This window comes from Somniosus microcephalus, chromosome 10, assembly GCF_052327205.1.
Source record: "Somniosus microcephalus isolate GS21.2 chromosome 10, FLI_Smic_1.0, whole genome shotgun sequence".
Lineage (NCBI taxonomy): Eukaryota > Metazoa > Chordata > Chondrichthyes > Squaliformes > Somniosidae > Somniosus > Somniosus microcephalus.
Genome location: NC_140996.1, coordinates 134,577,715 through 134,597,539, shown reverse-complemented (window position 1 = coordinate 134,597,539; position 19,825 = coordinate 134,577,715). Strand labels below are relative to the sequence as shown.

The 19,825-nt window shown below is 46.3% G+C and overlaps 1 protein-coding gene across 5 annotated transcripts in view; it reads left to right on the top strand.

The window, feature by feature from the left end:
• ccdc83 (coiled-coil domain containing 83) overlaps positions 1 to 17,488 on the top strand; it is a 104,800-nt gene extending 87,312 nt beyond the window's left edge. For 3 of the 5 annotated variants that reach the window (XM_085998839.1, XM_085998837.1, XM_085998840.1), the window contains one exon: positions 6,907 to 7,108. In XM_085998839.1, coding sequence (XP_085854965.1) covers positions 6,907 to 7,083 — 177 coding nt within the window. In that variant the 3' untranslated portion in view covers positions 7,084 to 7,108. Of the gene's footprint in view, positions 1 to 1,518; positions 4,094 to 6,906; positions 7,109 to 17,176 lie in introns of those variants that run through there. The other 2 variants (XM_085998838.1, XM_085998841.1) reach the window with 2 other exon arrangements.
• Positions 17,489 to 19,825: the final 2,337 nt, after the last annotated feature.

The window sequence follows — 19,825 nt, the reverse complement described above, 5'->3', positions numbered from 1 at the left end:
GTGCCCTGTTAAAACGTCCTTAATAATAGATTCTAGCATTTTCCCTACTACTGATGTCAGGTTTACTGGTCTGTAGTTCCCCTTTTCTCTCTCCCTCCTTTCTTAAATAATGGGGTTACATTTGCTACCTTCCAATCCGCGAGAACCGTTCTAGAATCTATAGAATTTTGGAAGATGACAATCAATGCATCCACTATCTCGAAAGCCACCTCTTTTAAAACCCTAGGATGTAGGCCATCAGGTCCAGGGGACTTATTGGCTTTCAGTCCCATTAATTTCTCCAGTACTTTTTTTTATTACTAATACTAATTTGTTTCAGTTCCTCATTCTTGCTAGACCCTTGGTTCTCCACTATTTCTGGGAGGTTTTTTGCATCTTCTTCCGTGAAGACAGACACAAAGGGCTGGATTTTCCCAGCGGAGGCAGATTCGGCGGGTTCCGGTCCCGCTGCCGGTTCCATCCACACTGAGATAACGAGTTTCAGTAGATTGGGTTTATTAAACCTGCTGTGCGCGTTACCCAGCCCAATCAGTTGGTGCGGGTTTGCTGCTTGCCTTTGCTGACGTCTTTGACTCAGCTGCATTTAAGGAGCCCATGTACTCTTTCATTTACTTTCTGATGCTCCCGAGTGCTGGTGTTTGCGAGATGACTGCTCCCGGCTTTGATGATGACACTCCCTCCACAAGAACATGGAGGGTAAGAGGGCGCAAGGAGGTCTGTTCCCTTCCAATGGACGGAGGAAGCCTCCTCAGCAAAGCAAAGACAGCCTGGCTGCAAATTACTGAGGAGGCAAGTGCTCGGTCGTTGTCTGCATGCACCTGGGTGCAGTGCAGAAAAAGGTTTAATGATCTGTTATGCTCACAAAAGTGATTATAACATCACACTTACCTTCAATCTGCTTCCCATCTCTTTTTATCACCACTCCTACTCATTGCAACTTACCCTTATATCCCTTGCACCCTTAACAATCCCCCTCTATGTACAGAATCACTTCATCATCCTACTATGCACCCCTCACACTGTTATGCAATGACAACAACTAACAACGCAGAGGGTGGGACCTTGGTTTTGGCACCTCACTCCATCCTTGTCTCCCTCTAAACATCGATGTTATGGATTCTTTACACTCGCTATCAATCTCGCTGAAACTACACTTGTGTCCCACATTGCAGGAAAAGAGAGCCCACAATAAGAGGGAGAGTACGAGGACAGGAGGAGAGCCCACAATAAGAGGGAGAGTACGAGGACAGGAGGAGACCCATCATCCATGGCGCATTTAACTAACACTGAGGAGGCAGCTATCGAGATCGTCAGAGGTGCTGGAAGTGGGGGGCAAAGAGATGGACACAGTACAGCAAGCTGGTGACAGAATAGATTTGCAACCCTCTGATTTAGATTTCATGAGTGACTGATATGGCATCTGATGTTCCTAGAAATTGAGTTCTGATCATCTGCACAATGGGATGTGTCTGCTACCTAAATATCACATGTCTAACTCATGCCTTTACTCCCCCACAGGCCCAGTGAGAGCCTCCCTCTCCACTGTCGAGGAGGAAGAGCCAGAGGACTCCTCAGAGGAACCTGCAGCCTCGGAGGAAGCAGCATCAGCAGAAATGAGCGCACCCAGCAAGCGCGCAGAGACGCATACCCCGGTGGGTTCTTTGCGCGATATAGTGTCGTCACCTGGTGTATCACAGCTCACAAGTGAACATCAGCAGATTGTGGAGACAGGGACAGCAGTGGAGAGTCCTCATTGGAGGCTGCAGGACACACCTAGCTCTGCTCAGCTGCATGTAGATGCTCTGTCTCTGGGGCCATCCAGAAAGAAAGCGGTGCTGGAGCTTCAGGAACAAGTGCAGGAGGCTCTGACAGGGTTTGCAACCACGGTAACTGAGAGTGTGCAGAGAATGGAGGAGTCCATGTCAAACATGAGCAATGCCATGGTGCACACAATGGTGAATGTGGGTGCCACCATGGAAAGGATCCTAACCTCCATGGAGGACATAAATTGCCAGACTCAGGAGAACATGGTAACAATTCTAAATAGATGGGCATCTATTGAGGAGAGAAACCATGGACGTCCTTATGAGGAATGTCAGCACAGAAATGGGTCCTCATGGCCCCACTGATGTGCAGCAAGGTGCTCTCCAGCTACTTGCGAGCAGTGAAGTGCAGGTGACCCATGAGGGGGACGGTGGTGGTTGACAACAAGGAAGTGGGGGTTCCTCTCCAAGTGCTCACACTCCTATGGCACTGCGAAGCCCTCGGTCAGAGCCACAGATGCCTCACCCAACTGAGATGGCCGTCTCTGCCCCTGCACAACCGCATCAGGAGCAGACTTTTGGGGAGCCCTCTCAGGCACCCAATCCCAGAGTACGCCCGCCAAAGTGTCTATGTAGGCGCAGCAGGGAAGTGAGTAAGCTGCCTCTACATCTGAAGCCACAGGGGCAGCACCACGTAGAAGCACGCGTAAGAGAAAGCTAACACACAAATAGTCACAAGGGTAGTTACTTGGCTATTTTGATATAATACAAAGTTACGGTTGACATCTTTATTTATAGTGCATTAAACAAATGCAATGTCAAAGATTCAAAAGAGCCGATGTGTGCTCAGAATTGGAAGTGGCACAGTGAGGGGGCCTTTCATTTTTTTATTCGGTCATGGGATCTGGGCATCACTGGCAAGGCCAACATTTATTACCCATCCCTAATTGCCCTTGAGAAGGTGGTGAGCCGCCACCTTGAACCGCTGCATTCCATTTGGTGAAGGTACTCCCACAGTACTGTTAGGGAGGGAGTTCCAGGATTTTGACCGCGTGACGATGAAGGAATGGCAATATACTTCCAAGTCAGGATGGTGTGTGACTTGGAGGGGAACTTGGAAGTGGTGTTCCTCCCATGCGCCTGCTGCCCTTGTCCTTCTAGGTGGTAGTGGTCGCAGGTTTGGGAAGTGCTGCTGCAGTGCATCTTGTAGATGGTACACACTGCAGCCACGGTACGCTGGTGGTGGATGGGGTGCCAATGAAGCGGGCTGCTTTGTCCTGGATGGTGTCGAGCTTCTTGACTATTGTTGGAGCTACACTCATCCAGGCAAGTGGAGAGTATTCCATCACACTCACCCACCTTATTTAGCACATTTTGTGCATTCACACACATACACTATAAACATGTCTTCGACCTACTTAGTATTCTCACTTAGTCTGACCCACCTAATACCATGCTATTTTTACTCTAGTGCTAGCTGCCTCTCCCAATCCTTTGTGCATCTTGTTTCTCCTTTCTAATGCTGCATCCTGGTGCCAATCCCCCTGCCGAATTAGTTTAAACCCCCCGGCCAACATTGGTTCCAGTTCTGTTGAGATGCAACCCGTCCAGCCTGTACAAGTCCCACCTCCCCCTGCTGTATCCTATTTCTATACTCACTAGCTCATTGCATTAAGAGTAATCTGGAGATTACTACCTTTTGAGGTCCTGCATTTTAATCTCTTTCCTAGCTCCCGAAAATCTGCTGTAGGACCTTAGCCCTCTCTGTGCCTATGTCATTGATATCGATATGGACCACGACCTCTGGCTGTTCACCACCACCCTCCCACCTCTCCCTGACCAGGGAGGCAACATACCATCCTGGAATCACATCTGGCCGCAGAAACACCTGTCTATTCCCCTAACTATCGAATCTCCTATAACGATTGCTTTCCTGATCTTCCTTCTCGCCTCCTGTATAGTTGAGGCACCCGTGGTGCCGTGGACTTGGCTCTGGCTGTACTCCAGAGGAACCATTGCCCTTCAGCATTATTCAGTCCTGAATACTGGTTGAAGCGAATAGTATAGACTTATTTCAGGGGAAGTTAGATAAGCATATGAGGGAGATGAGAATAGTGTGTTATGCTGATAGAGTTAGATGAGGAAAGACAAGAGGAGGCTCGAGTGAAGCATAAACTTTGGGTCAAATGCCCTGTTTCTGTGCTTTATAACCTATGTAATAGCCATTGTAGATAAAGCAAGTGTAAAGTGCAAAATACATGTAAAATGGAAAGTGAACTGTACAATTTGTTTTTATTCAGTATGTTCAAATTAAATATATCACTTATGGATTGAATTGTAATCTTTTGTACTCCACAGTTAGGCTGTACAAAGTGTTGGAAGCTTTTATTTAAGTTATAACTTAGCATAAAGGGTCTGTCATGCTTTCAGCAGCCTAGGCTCCAATATTTCAGACCTGTTCTCGTTTTGTACCATGGAAATTTCACAATGCTACAGCACTGGAAACAAGCATTGCATTTCTGAGTAGATAGATATTTTATGACACTACACTGCAAAAAGAATAAAGACTCAAATTATTTTAGGTCGCATTTTTGGTTAAAACAAAGTATTAAACACTCATTACCCAGCTACAGTATTACTCACCACCATCCCTCCACTGTCTGATTTGTCACACTGCTTGACTGACATCCAGTATTGGATGAGCAGAAATTTCCTCCAGCCAACTATTGGGAAGACCAAAGCCATAGTCTTTGGTACCTGCCACAAATTCCATTCCCTGACCACTGCCTGAAGCTGAACCAGACTGTTCTCAACCTTGGTATTGTATTTGATCCTGAGATGAGCTTCCGACCACGGATCCGTTCCATCGCCATAATTCCATCTCCATAACATCACCCATCTCTGCCCCCGTCTCAGCTCATCTGCTGCTGAAACCCTCATCCATGCCTTTGTTACCTCTAGTCTTGACTATTCCAATGCTCTCCTGGCTAGCCTCCTTCCTAACTCCCTCCGTAAATGTGAGCTCATCCAAAACTCTGCTGACCGATCCCAAATGACACGAAGTCCCATTTACCCATCACCTTTGTGCTCGCTGATCTACATGGGCTCCTGGTCCATCAAAGGCTCGATTTAAAAATTCTTACCCTTATTTTCAAATCCCTCCAAGGCCACGCCCCTCCCCATCTCTGTAACCTCCTCCAACCCTACAACTAAAGCTCTGCAAGGTCCTGTGCAAGTCGCTCACCGGCTTTTCCATTGTGAATTCCGTACATGCGCAGAAATTTAAAGGGACCGCGCATTTAAAGAAACAGGTCACACAGAACATAGCACAGCTTACGGGGAACATTGCCTACAACCCTCCGAGACCTCTGTGTGCCTCCAATTCTGGCCACTTGCACATCCCCGATTTTAATCGCTCCACCATTGCCAGCCGTGCCTTCAGCTGTCTAGGCCCTAAGCTCTGAATTCCCTCCCTTAACCTCTCTGCCTCTCTTTAAGATGGTCTTTAAAACCTACCTCTGTGACCAAGCTTTTGGTCACCTGTCCTAATGGCCCTGAACTTGCGTTTGATGACGTAGCTAAGGAGTATGTGGCCGACTTCCGAACAAAATCCACACTTGGTACGAGACCCCAAACAAAAACCTGCTCTGAAATGCTGCAGAGTTGTGCGCCGCGCAGTGGCCCACAGATCCCAGGGGTGTACCATTGTGCGTAAGCGAACCTGGGATCACGTGGGGCGGTGCTCCTTTCACTAGCCAATCAGAAAACATAGAAAGCCCCGTTTTGGAGTTAAGCATAGTAACCAGACAGCCTCACTGGCTGGCCTTCACTCTTAGATTTATTTTTCTTTCAACACTGTTTCTTGCAAGCTTACAGCAATACAATTCCACATAACTGTAAATGACCTGACAAAAAGCTGAAATCTATTTTGACACCATAAACTTGATAACATTGGGCCAGTAATTCTGGTCCCAACGCGCGAGTACGGACGGTGTACTCACGCGTGGGCCCGTTGGAAGTGCCGGATTTCAGCATGCACAGCGCATGCGCGGGAAACCGGCATTTCCTCTCCATCGAACCAAGGGGTGAAGAGGTCCAACGCGTGCGCGCACGCGTTGAACTTCCTTCTTTTTGACAGGTTTGCGTGTGTGCAAGGGTCAACTTTTTGGAAATGAAAAGGAGGCGTAAGGAGTGGATTCTTGCAGGTAAGTGGTCTATTTAAAATTTACATTTTTTCCACAGCTTCATTGTTTTTAAGGACTTTACAGTAAGGTAAGTTTATTTTTAGACCCGATTTCGTAAAAAATTATTTTTTTCAAAAATTTTATTAATTGTTTTAAATAGTTTTTAAAAGTTATTTATAGTTTATTTAATTATGGGGATGTTTTTAAAATTTTAATTAAAGTTAAACTAGTCTTTTGGGCGCCCGTACTTTTCATGAGTTTGACAGTCTTTACTATCAAACTCATGAATGAGTTTCCCCTCCCCTGATTGGCTGCAGAGTGCTCACCTGATCCCAGCCGGCACATCGCACTAACTACGCCGCTGGATCAGGTAAGCACATCGCGCCGACATCTGAACCAGGCCAGTGACAGGAAATGCAAGCAGGCCCGGGCTTCAGATGTCGGCGCGCAGGGTGAGTGCACATCGGGGGCTTGCACGCGCGGCAAGCACCCGATCCTAATTTCTGGCCCAATATTTTAATATATATGAATAATGGACAAATTATATTATGGCTCTGAAATTGCAGTTCTCATTGCCCTCCCCTTACACTGTGCAACCAGGCTCCTGCACTTGTTTGCACCAGCCATAAAATTTTCCAGCGTAATTGATGGGCAATTAGCGCAACTTTTCACCAGCAACGAGGATTTGACAGTTGCAGATGATCAGTCTAGTTGGAACTTGACAGATCGCAAGTTCGGGATTTAGTCTGAACTGGTGGTCAATTTCTTACCACGAGAGTAAGCCATCATACCGACCGCAAATTCTGCCCCAAGATCTTGTGATGCGGTGTCAAATTTTATTTGATAATGCTCCGGTGAAGCCTTGGAACATTTTACTACATTAAAGGCGCTATATAAATGCAAGTTGTTATTAGTTATTATACAATTATTGTGCAAAACATTTCTAATTTGTTATCCAGCACTTAGAGTGCGATGCCCTGAAGCAGAGGCTGTTACACGTAGAGGGCCGAGCTATGTCGCTTCAAGCCATCAAGCAGCCTTCCAGTCAAGAAGAGAAAAATGAACAAGCACAATCAAATGAAGCCGAGATGGGGTGGCCCGTTACCAGTACAATGCTGAGATCTGCTATTTTATAGGTATTAAAACTCTTGTAATGTAGAAGCATTTGTTGATGTAGAGTGGATTATTTAAAATTGTAAAGCCAACAGTGCTATTGTGACTACAAGCTACCGTTAGAAGTCTTAAATAATTTAGTTTATTTCCCTCTCCAACCCCCAACCCAGCTCTCCTGAAGACAGTGACTTGTGTTGAAGAATAGTTCCACAGGCACCAGCAGTCCTCAGGTATTTCACCCAAGTGGCTTTTCCTTATATACCCAGGGACAATTGCAGTGACCCCATCGGATTTTAAGAAAACTCAATACAGAGCAAGGTGGTTAAAAAGGCATATGGGATACTTGCCTTCATTAGCCGAGGCATAGAATATAAGAGCAGGGAGGTTATGATGGAGCTGTACAAAACGCTGGTAAGGCCACAGCTGGAGTACTGTGTGCAGTTCTGGTCGCCACACTGTAGGAAGGATGTGATTGCTTTGGAGAGGGTGCAGAGGAGATTTACCAGGATGTTACCTGGGCTGGAGCGCTTCAGCTATGAAGACTGAACAGGCTGGGGTTGTTTTCCTTGGAGCAGAGAAGGCGGAGGGGGGACCTGATTGAGGTATACAAAATTATGAGGGGCATAGATAGGGTGGATAGAAAGGAACTTTTCCCCTGAGTAGAGGGGTCAATAACAAGGGGGCATAGATTCAAGGTAAGGGGCAGGAGGTTTAGAGGGGATTTGAGGAAAAACTTTTTCACCCAAAGGGTGGTTGGAATCTGGAACTCTCTGCCTGAAAGGGTGGTAGAGGCAGGAACCCTCACAACATTCAAGAAGCATTTGGATGAGCACTTGAAACGCCATAGCATACAAGGCTACGGACCAAGAGCTGGAAAATGGGATTAGATTAGATAGGGCTTGATGGCCGGCGCGGACGCGATGGGCCAAAGGGCCTCTTTCTGTGCTGTATGACTATGAAATTGAACCTGGCATTTTCCTTAATATAATGCACTACATTTATCCATTAAGTTACTCGGAGCAACTGAAAATCAATTACTTTCATACGTTTACTTTGATAGGTAATCATTCTGTACTTCGAACTTAAAGCTACATATATTTAATCCTTTGCTCTAAATTTAAAGATAGTATGCAAACTCCTTAGTCAAAAATAATTAAATAAAAAATATACATCTTTAACCGAATGGCCTCCTTCTGTGCTACAAATTTCTATGATTCTGTGAAATCAAAGGATAAGGAAACTTAGGTCTGGGGGTTCAAAGTAGTCACTTTTTTTTTACAAAAGATTAACCTTAGGAGACAGAATTTTTTAATTTAAAAAGTCAATTTTAGTGCTGGTTTGCAAATCCGGAGTCTAGTCTCCCTCACTGCTCGGCCACTCTAGTTACATCACTGAATTGTTCCATGCATCTTGGAGCGACTCTGTAGGAAACAGGAGTACCATTCTTTTGTCTGGTCTAAATGCTGCTTTGGGAAATCATGCTACAATCCAAAACTTCTAATGTTACAAGAAGTATAGCAAAGTTTTAGCCATAATGTACAATTGAATGAAAACAAATGGTCATGCAATTCAAAATAAGGTGCTCTCTAAAGATGGTCTATTTGTTATATAAAAAAAAACCTTTATGAATAAAACTTCCAATCTCACCCCCTGCCATGTTTTCACTATCCCCTCTGACCCCGAACGATCAGTCATCAGCAAAGGCCCGAGCTTCATCCCTTTACACCCCTACCTCAATGAATTTCAAGCTTGGCATGACGCTGAGCTCTTTTTCTGTCACCTTCGTCTCCATGCCCACTTCTTCAGCCAGACATTTCTCCCTTGCACAGCGGACCCTTTCTCCAGTTTTCAGAATTCTTGTTTTACCTGGGCCCCTCCCTCTGGCTTCTTACCCTCTCTAGATCTTTTCAGTGAAAACTGCCGGCATGACATCGGCCATCTCAATTTCTCTGTTCCGCTCACTCACTCCAACATACCTCCCTCTGAACTTGCAGCACTCCGTTCTCTCAGATCCAACCCCAACATTGTTATTAAACCTGCTGACAAGGGTGGCACTGTTGTTGTTTGGCAAACCAACCTCTACCTTGCCGAGGCTGAACGCCAACACTCGACACCTTCTCCTACCTCCCCCTGGACCATGACGCCACAAGCGAACATCAAGTCATTGTTTCCAAGACTGTCACTGACATTATCTCCTCTGGAGATCTTCCCTCCATGCCCGCCAACCTCATAGTTCCCCAACCCCGCACAGCCTGCTTTTACCTCCTTCCAAAAGATCCACAAACAGGACTGCCCTGATAGACCCATAATTTCAGCCTGTTCTTGTACCACAGAATTGATTTCTTCCTATCTCAACTCTATTTTTTCTCCTTGTCCAGTCTCTTCCCACCTACATCCACAACTCTTCCGACACCCCTTTAAGAGCTTCCTTATCCCAACCGTCTACTTTTCACCATGGACGCCCAATCCCGCTACACCTCCATCCCCCACAAGGACAGCCTGAGGGCGCAACACTTCTTCCTTTAACAGAGGCTCCATTGACCACCACCACCCTCCTGGCTGAACTTGTTCTCACGTTGAACAACTTCTCCTTTGACTCCACTCACTTCCTCCAAATAAAAGGTGTTGTTATGGGAACCTCTTTTTCCCAGTACATTGATGACTGTGAGCAGCCGAGGAGCAGCGGACCTAACCAGGAACCGAAACATGGATTTCAGTAAGGCCTTCGATAAAGTCCCGCACAGGAGACTGGTCAAGAAGGTAAGAGCCCATGGAATCCAGGGTGCCTTGGCACATTGGATACAAAACTGGCTTAGTGGCAGAAGGCAGAGGGTGATGGTCGAAGGTTGTTTTTGTGACTGGAAGCCTGTGGCCAGTGGGGTACCACAGGGATCGGTGCTGGGTCCCTTGCTGTTTGTGGTCTACATTAATGACTTGGATATGAATGTAAAGGGTATGATCAGTAAGTTCGCGGATGATACAAAAATTGGTAGGGTGGTAAATAGCGAGGAGGGTAGCCTCAGTCTGCAGGACGATATAGATGGGTTGGTCAGATGGGCGGAACAGTGGCAAATGGAATTTAACCCGGAAAAGTGCGAGGTGATGCACTTTGGGGGGACTAACAAGGCAAAGGAATACACAATGAATGGAAAGACCCTAGGCAAGACGGAGGGTCAGAGGGATCTGGGTGTGCAAGTACACAGATCCCTGAAGGCGGCGGAACAGGTGGATAAGGTGGTAAAAAAGGCATATGGGATACTTGCCTTCATTAGCCGAGGCATTGAATATAAGAGCAAGGAGGTTATGATGGAGCTGCATAAAACACTGGTTAGGCCACAGCTGGAATATTGTGTGCAGTTCTGGTCGCCACACTACAGGAAGGATGTGATCGCGTTAGAGAGGGTGCAGAGGAGGTTCACCAGGATGTTACCAGGGCTGGAGCGCTTCAGCTATGAAGAGAGACTGGGCAGGTTGGGTTTGTTTTCCTTGGAGCTGAGGAGGCTGAGGGGGGACATGATTGAGGTGTACAAAATTATGAGGGGCATAGATAGGATGGATGCTGATGAGCTTTTTCCCTTAGTAGAGGGGTCGATAACTAGGGGGCATAGATTCAAGGTAAAGGGCGGGAGGTTTAGAGGGGATTTGAGAAAGAACTTTTTCACCCAGAGGGTGGTTGGAGTCTGGAACTCACTGCCTGAAAGGGTTGTGGAGGCAGAAACCCTCACAACATTTAAGAAGCATTTGGATGTGCACTTGAAATGCCATAGCATACAAGGCTACGGGCCAAATGCTGGAATATGGGATTAGATTAGACAGGGCTTGATGGCCGGCGCGGACACGATGGGCCGAAGGGCCTCTATCCGTGCTGTATTACTCTATGACTCTATGAAACAGAGGCCAGTAAATAAAGAGCACGGTCGGCGAGGGGCCTGAACTCACTGCAAGCAGCCGAGGAGGAGCGGACCTAGCCGGGAACCGGAGCAGAGGCCAGTAAATAAAGAGCGCGGTCGGAGAGGGGCCTGAACTCACTGCGAGCAGCCGAGGAGGAGTGGACCGAGCCGGGAACCGAAGCAGAGAGGAAAAAATCCAGGAGTCCAAAAAACAAGGAGTGACGGCACAGGAAAGCAGGGAAGTGATTGGTTCACAGAATCACAATCACAGAAACCCCACAGTGCAGATAGAGGCCATTTCGACCCATCAGTATTTCTCTCTATCTTGGGCATTGGTTTAAATTAAGAGCCGGGATTAAAAACTAAACATTCAAAAAGAGGGAGCTGATTGTTGAGTATCTGGTAAGTGTTTTTACTTGGCTTTCTTAATGTTTTTAAGTTTATTCCAGCTAGGTTAGTAAATAGTCTGTTAATTAGAGGTCATAGAGTCAAAGTTTTACAGCATATTAGGTATGGCAGGGCAGCTCACAGCTGTGGAATGCTCATCCTGTGCCATGTGGGAAGTCCTAGACACCTCCCGTGGTCAGGACGACCACATGTGCGGGAAGTGTCGCCAGCTACAGCAGCTCGAGCACTGGGTTACGGAGCTTGAGCGGCGGCTGCAGTCACTGCTGTGCATCCACGAGGCTGACAGCTATGTGGATAGCATATTTTGGGAAGTGCTCACCCCGCAGCTTAAGAGTGTGCAGGCAGAGAGGGAATGGGTGACCGTCAGACAGAAGAGGACCACCAGGCAGGTAGTGCAGGAGTCCCCGGAGTGCATCGCGCTCTCCAACCAGTATTCTGGCTGGAGAGATGGTGTAGGAGGGAGGGCTTTAGATTCCTGAGGAATTGGAACCGTTTCTGGGGGAGGTGGGACCTCTACAAGCCAGATGGGTTGCACCTCAACGGGAACGGGACCAATAGCCTCACGGGAGGGTTTGCTAGTGCTGTTGGGGAGGGTTTAAACTAGCTTGGCAGGGGGATGGGAACCTATGTATAGAATCAATAGGTGATGGGAAGAAAAACTGGAATTGGAAAACAAAAACGTAGAAAGTAAATTAGAAGAACAGAGGAATCAAGGGCTAAATAGTAGTCAACAAGGAGGTCTGCCTGTACTAAATGGTATATGCTTCAATGCAAGGAGTATAGCGAACAAGGCAGAGGAGCTGAGGGCACAGGTAGATACTTGGGACTATGATATCGCTGTTACAGAGACGTGGCTCAAAGAGGGGCAGGTATGGCAGCTCAACATTCCTGGTTACAAGATTTTCAGACAGGATAGAGAGGGAGGTAAAAAGGGATGGGGGGGGGGGTGTCGAAGTATTGATTAAAGAAACTATTACAGCTGTGAGGAGGGATGATATGTTGGAGGGATCATCAAACGAGGCCATTTGGGTCGAATTGAAAAACAAAAAGGGGCGATCACATGCTGGGAGTGTACTACAGACCCCCAAACAGTGAGAGGGAGATAGAAGAACAAATATGTAGACAAATTTCTGAGAAGTGCAAAAACTATAGGGCAGTAATAATAGGGGATTTCAACTACCCCAATATTAACTGGGATAAAATTAGTGTGAAGGGTATAGAGGGTGCGGAATTCTTAAAAAGCATCCAGGAGAACTTTTTTAGCCAGTATGTAGCAAGCCCAACAAGGGAGGGGGTGGTTCTGGACTTAGTTTTAGGGAATGAAGCTGGGCAGGTAGAAGGCATATCAGTGGGGGAGCATTTTGGTGCTAGTGACCATAATTCTGTTAGATTTAATGTAGTTATGGAAAAGGACAAGGATAGACCAGGAATAAAAATTCTAAATTGGGGAAAAGCAAATTTTGCTAAGCTGAGGGGATTTAGCCAGTGGACCGGAAACAGCTACTTGAAGGTAAATCAGTGTCAGAACAGTGGGAGGCATTCAAGGAGGAGATCTGGAGGGTTCAGATCAAATATGTGCTCTTAAAGAAAAAAGGTGGGACTAACAAATCTGGAGCTCCCTAGATGTCTAGGGACATATAGGGTAGGATAAAGAAAAAAAAGGGAGGCGTATGACAGATACCGAGGGCTAAATACTCGAGAATCTTTAGAGGAGTACAGAAAGTGCAGGGGTGCAATTAAAAAGGATATTAGGAAAGCAAAGAGCATGAAAAATTCTTGGCAAGTAAAATCAAGGAAAACCCAAAGATGTTTTATAAATATATTAAGAGTAAGAGGATAACTAAAGAAAGGATAGGGCCTATTAGAGATCATGAGGGTAATCTGCGTGTGGAGGCAGGAGACGTCGGTAGGGTTCTTAATGAATACTTTGCGTCTGTTTTCACAAAGGAGAGGGGCGAAGCACACATTGCTATCGGGGGGGGGGGGTGAATATTAGATGAAATAAACATAGTGGGAAAGGAAGTATGAAGGGGTTTAGCAGCTTTAAAAGTGGATAAATCCCCAGGCCCAGATGAAATGTATCCCAGGCTGTTAAGCGAAGCAAGAGGAAATAGCAGAGGCCCTGACCATCATTTTTCAATCCTCTCTGGCTTCAGGTGTGGTACCTTTGTTTAAAATGGGAGAAAAGGATAGACCGAGTAATTACAGGCCAGTCAGCCTAACCTCGGTGGTGGGAAAATTATTGGAAAGAATTCTGAAGGACAGGATAAATCTTCATTTAGAAAGACACAGTTTAATCAAGGATAGTCAGCATGGATTTGTTAAGGGAAGGTCGTGTCTGACAAACTTGATTGAATTTTTTGAGGAGGTAACAAGGAGGGTAGATGAGGGTAGTGCATTTGATGTAGTGTATATGGACTTTAGCAAGGCTTTTGATAAAGTTCCACATGGCAGGCTGGTCACGAAGTTAAAAGCCCATGGGATCCAGGGCTAAGTGTCAAGTTGTATTCAAAACTGGCTCGGAGACAGGAAGCAGAGGGTAATGGTTGATGGGTGTTTTTGTGACTGGAAGGCTGTTTCCAATGGGGTTCCGCAGGGCTCAGTACTAGGTCCCTTGCTTTTTGTGGTATATATCAACGATCTAGACTTGAATATAGGGGGTATGATTAAAAAGTTTGCAAATGATACAAAAATCGGCTGTGTGGTTGATACTGAAGAAGGAAGTTGTCAACTGCAGGAAGATATCAATAAATTGGTCAGGTGAGCAGAACAGTGGCAAATGGAGTTCAGTCTGGAGAAGTGAGAGGTAATGCATTTGGGGAGGGCTAACAAGGAAAGGGAATACACATTAAATGGTAGGACACTGAGTAGTGTAGAGGAACAAAGGGACCTTGTGCATGTCCACAGATCCCTGAAGGTAGCAGGCCAGGTAGATAAGGTGGTTAAGGCGGCATACAGAATGCTTGCCTTTTTATTAGCCATGGCATAGAATACAAAAGCAGGGGGGTTATGCTTCAACTGTGTAAAACACTAGTTAGGCCTCAGCTAGAGTACTGCATGCAGTTCTGGTCATCACATTACAGGAAAGATGTGATTGCACTAGAGGGGGTACAGAGGAGATTTACAAGGATGTTGCCGGGATAGAGAATCTTAGCTATGAGGAAAGACTGGATAGACTGGGTCTGTTTTCCTTGGAACAGAGGAGGCGGAGGGGAAACCTTTGGAGGTGTATAAAATTATGAGAGGCATAGATAAAGTGGATAGAAAGGACCTATTTCCCTTAGCAGAGGGGTCAAAAACCAGGGGGCATAGATTTAAAGTAATTGGTGGAAGGTTTAGAGGGGATGTGAGGGCAAATTTCTTCACCGAGAGGGTAGTGGGGGGTCTGGAACTCACTGCCTGAAAGGGTGGTAGAGGCAGGAACCCTAACCACATTTAAAAAGTACTTGGATGTGCACTTGGGATGCTCTAACCTGCAGGGCTACGGACCAAGAGCTGGGACGTGGGATTAGGCTGGATAGCTCTTTGTTGGCCGGCGTGGACACAATGGGCCGAAATGGCCTCCTTCCGTGCTGTAACTTTCTATGATTCTATGATTTCTATGACTGTAATAGTGCAGTTTCTTGGTCTCACCCTAAACTGGAAAATGTTATTCACTTTGCTTCCAATTTCCACCCTTCCCTCACCTGATCCATCGCCGACTCTTTCCTTCCTCGACTTCTCTGTCTCCATTTCTGGGTATAGGCTATTGACAAACATCCACGATAAGCCCACCACCTCCCACAGCTACCTGGACTACACTTCCTCCCATCTCGCTTCTTATAAGGACTCTATTCCATTCTCCCATTTTCTCCATCTCATCTGTTCTGACAATGCCACCTTCCTTACTAGTGCTTCCGCTAGGTCTTCCTTTTTCCTCAACCGAGGAATCTCTTTACTGTGGTTGACATGGCCCTCAACCGTGTCCGTTTCATTTCCCGCACTTCTGCTCTCACCCCTTCCCCTCTCTTCCAGAACCATGATAGGGTTCCCTTTGTCCTCACCTTTCACCCCACCAGCCCCCAAATCCAACAGATCATCCTCCGCCATCTCCAGCAAGATCTCACCACCAAACACATCTCCCCTCCCCTTCAGCATTCCAAAGGGACCGCTCCCTCTGCGACACCCTGGTCCACGCCTCCATCACCCCCTCCCTTTCCCGTGCAAGCGCAGGAGATGCAACACCTACCCTTTTACCTCCTCCCTTCCCACCTTCTAGGGTCCCAAACACTCCTTCCAGGTGAAACAGCAATTTACTTGTACTTCTTACAATTTAGTATACTGTATTCGCTGCTCACTATGCAGTGTCCTAAATTGGGGAAACCAAACGCAGATTGGGCGACAGCTTTGCAGAACACCTCCGTTCAGTCCGCAAGCATGACCCTGAACTTCCAGTCGCCCGTCACTTTAATTCTCCGCTCCACTGCCACTCTGACCCCTCCATCCTTGATCTCTTACATGGTTCCAACGAAGCTCGAGGAACAGCATCTCATCTTTCTATTAGGCACTTTGCAGCCTTCTGGACTCAACATCGAATTCAACAATTCAGACCATAACCTTTGCCTCTATTTTTTCCAGATAGCAGCTGTTGCTGATTCTGCTGGACACATTTACACCTCTTCTAGACCCATCTTTTGTTTCTTTACTTGTCCAATTACCATCTCTCTGTGCTTTGTACAATCATACCTTTTGTTATTTAATCATTCCTGCCTTCCACCCTATCACAGATCTTCCCTTTTGCTTTTTCCTCCCCTCCCCCGCTTTCCCTGCCCTTGCTTAAAATCGGTTATATCTTGAACCTTTTCCAGTTCTGACGCAAGGTCATCGAACTGAAACGTTAACTCTGTTTCTCTCTCTACAGATGCTGAGTATTTCCAGCATTTTCTGTTTTTATTTCAGATTTCTAGCATCTGCAGTATTTTGCTTTTGTATTTATGAATAAAACAATGTGTACAGCATGCATACATATATATAGAAGCTGTGGCAAGTCCAGCGAGAGCAACCAAAAAAATACGAACTATGCATGGACATCTACTTCTGGTTCGTTAGCAGCAGTCGCGTCCCCAAAAAAATGCAGAACTCAAGGTGAAGCTAATAGCAGGGTTAACCAAAAGCTTGGTCAAAGATGTGAATTTTAAGAAGGGCCTTAAAGGAGCACAGGAAGATGGAGCTTATTTGGGGAGGGAACTTCAAAGCGTAGCTGAAAATACGGCCATCAATGGTAGTGCGAAAGTCGGTGGCGGGGGGGGGGGGGGGGGGGTAAACACAGGAGCAGGAGGCCAGAATCAGAAGTGTGTTGGGGGGTGGAAATAAAAAGACCGATGGTAAGCCTACTCTCAAAGCACCAAATTACATTTTTAAGGAAGAGGAGCAAAAACAGAGAAATTAAGCAATCCATTCTTGCAAATCAAAATTAAAACCAGAATATTAAATATGTACTTTGATAGCTTGATCCCAGAAATGCTACTCCTCCAAATGGCACAGGAGCTTGGGTTCTCAAAGCTTAATCAAGGAATTAACAGCTCCCTTACACTGGAGAAAATTAAGTACCCAAAATGTCTGGAAAACTTGGTAAAAGATTGGAATCCATAAGGAAATGTGTACCCATGAGTCAACGTCCACCTAATAATAGATTATAGCACTGCTTGACAAAAAAAACCTCCTCTCCTTCACTCAGTGGTCCAAAGGCAAGACTGGACAATAACCTCTGTTGATAGAAGCAACAGTACACGAATTGCTAGGTGAAACAATTCAGGATTCTTTTTCCATTTTTCCACAGAAAAGACAGACACAAGCAACTTTTTAAATGTCTATTCAGCATAAGTTTGCTCCCAATACTGGTCGATGCCAAGTTGCGATTCTGTAGGCAGATTAATGGTAATTAATGTGCGAGATGTGAAGCAATTAATTCGCAAGTAGGGAACTTCTGCCCTGGTCAGGGAGAGTTTGTGCATTTACAAAAAGTAGGCTAGCGTGTGCATGTTCTCTACTTTTGCAATAGTGCGCAAACAAAAGTTACACCAATAGTATCAAATGTCTCAGGATACTCCCCATTCTGTATATTTTCCGTACTGTGGAATAAAGTAGTTTACGAATTGAAGTGAATGTTGTTTCACAGTATTAAATCGGTCTGCCTTAGCAGAGCGGAGTACATGTGCAGAAGAGACAGAATCTCTCTAGAACAAAGGAGTGTTTCATTGTTACACTTCTGGTCCTGCTACCACACTAGTAGCAGTAGGTGGTGGGAATCAACTTCCATCAGCAGACGACCATCATACAATAAAAACTTGCGTTAAATGTGCTATATAAATGCAAGACACTTCACAGGCACGTAATCAGACAAGAATTAATACTGAGCCGAAGGATGAGATATTAGGAGGGATGACTAAAAGCTTAATCAATCAAAGAGATAGGTTTTAAGGAGCGTCTTAAAGGTGGAGAAAGAGTGGTGGAGGGGTTTAGGGAGTAAATTCCAGAGCTTTGGGCCTAGACAGCTGAAGATGAGGTTGAAAAGTCAGCTCAGCATCAAATAGGATGCCCAGGTTGCGAACAGTCTGGTTCAACCTGAAACAGTGGCCAGGGAGGGGGTTGGGATCAGTGGCAAGGGAACAGGATTTGTTGCGGGGGCTGAAGACAATGGCTTTGGTCTTCCCAGCGTTAAATTTGAGGAAATTTAGGCTCTTCCAGGACTGGATGTCGGACAACCAGTTTGCACATTCTCCCCGTGTTTGCGTGGGTTTCCTCCGGGTGCTCCGGTTTCCTCCCACAGTCCAAAGATGTGCGGGTTAGGTTGATTGGCTATGATAAATTGACCCTTAGTGTTAGGGGGATTAAATACGTGGGGTTACAGGGATAGGGTGGGATATGTGTTGGTGTAGGGGTTACGGGGATCGGGTGGGATGTGTGTCGGTGCAGGCTCGATGGGCCGAAATGGCCTCTATCTGCACTGTATGGGTTTCTGTGTTTCTGTTTTAACACAGAGGCAGTGGAGGGGTCAAGAGAGGTGGTGATGATGTAAAGCTGGGTGTCATCAACATATATGTGGAACCTAACATTCGGATGATGTCACTGAGGGGCAGCATGTAGTTGAGAAACGGAGGGGGGGGGGGGCAAGGATAGATCCTTGGGGGACTCCAGAAGTAAATGTGAGGTTGGAAAGATAAGCCACAGTAGGAGATTCTATGGCTACAATTGGATAGGTAAGAGTGGAACTGGGCAAGTCATGCTCAGCTGGACAACAGAGGAGAAGCGTTGGAGGAGGATGTTGAACAGTGTCAAAGACTACAGAGATGTCCCGAAGGATGAGGACGGATAATGCACAACGGTCACAGTCAGAGAATGTCATTTGTGACTTTGATTAGAGTCACTTCAGTGCTATGGCAGGGGTGGAAGCCTGATAGGAGGGGTTCAAACATGGAGTGCGGCAAAGATGGGTTCAGATTTGGGAGGCAGCAACACGTTCAAGGACTTGGGAGGAAAGGCAGATTGGAGATGGGGCAGCAGTTTGCAAGGACAGGAGGAGGGGAATGATAACAGCAGATTTGAGAAGGGAGAGGGACACTACCTGAGGAAAGGGAACCATTTAAAATATCAGCTAGCACGAGGGCTAGGAAGGGAGGTTGGGTGATCAGCAGTTTAGTGGGAATGGGACCAAGGGAGCAATAGGTATATTTCATGGACAAGATGAGCTTGGAGTGGGCATGAGGGGAGATAGACGAGAAACTAGAGAAAGATGTTGGTTCAGGACTAGGGCAGGGAGGGATCCGGCAGAGGCAGCTGAACAGATGGTCTCAATCTTAGTGGCAAAGAAGTCCATGAGCTTCTTGCACTTGGAGATGAGGGTGGAGGGGACAGGGGAGAGTGGTTTAAGACGACGGTTGGTAATGGAGAAAAGAAGCCGGGGGTTATTTTTGCATTCCAATAAGATCCTGGTGTGTTGAGCAGCTTTGGCAGAGGCGACCAGGGCATGATAGTACTTGATGTGGTCCAGCCAGATCTGGCGATGAATAGCTGAGCCAGTTGTGCGCCTCTTGGATTTAAGGGAGTGAAATGGGGACTGTATCAGGAGGAGCAACCAGAGTGAGAGGGAGTAACTTTTTTTTAATTTTTTTTTATTAGGGTCAAGGGCATCAAAGGCAGAGGAGAGATTGTGATCAACAGCTGCAGATGTATCATGGCAATGGAGAGTCAAGGTCTAGACAGTTGAAAGTGCCAGTGTGACTCGGGAGAGTTTTTTCCAGGTGCCAACGCAGAAGGAAGTGGGGTTGGAAGGGGATGCAAGTGAGGGGATACAAAGAAGTGATCAGATAGCCTTATTGGTGATTGAGACAATAAGAGGTCACGTGACATGGCAAGGTCAAGGGGGTGACAGTAAATGTGTAGGAAATTTTCTACGGAGGTTAAGGGAAGACAAGGAATTCAGAGGAAA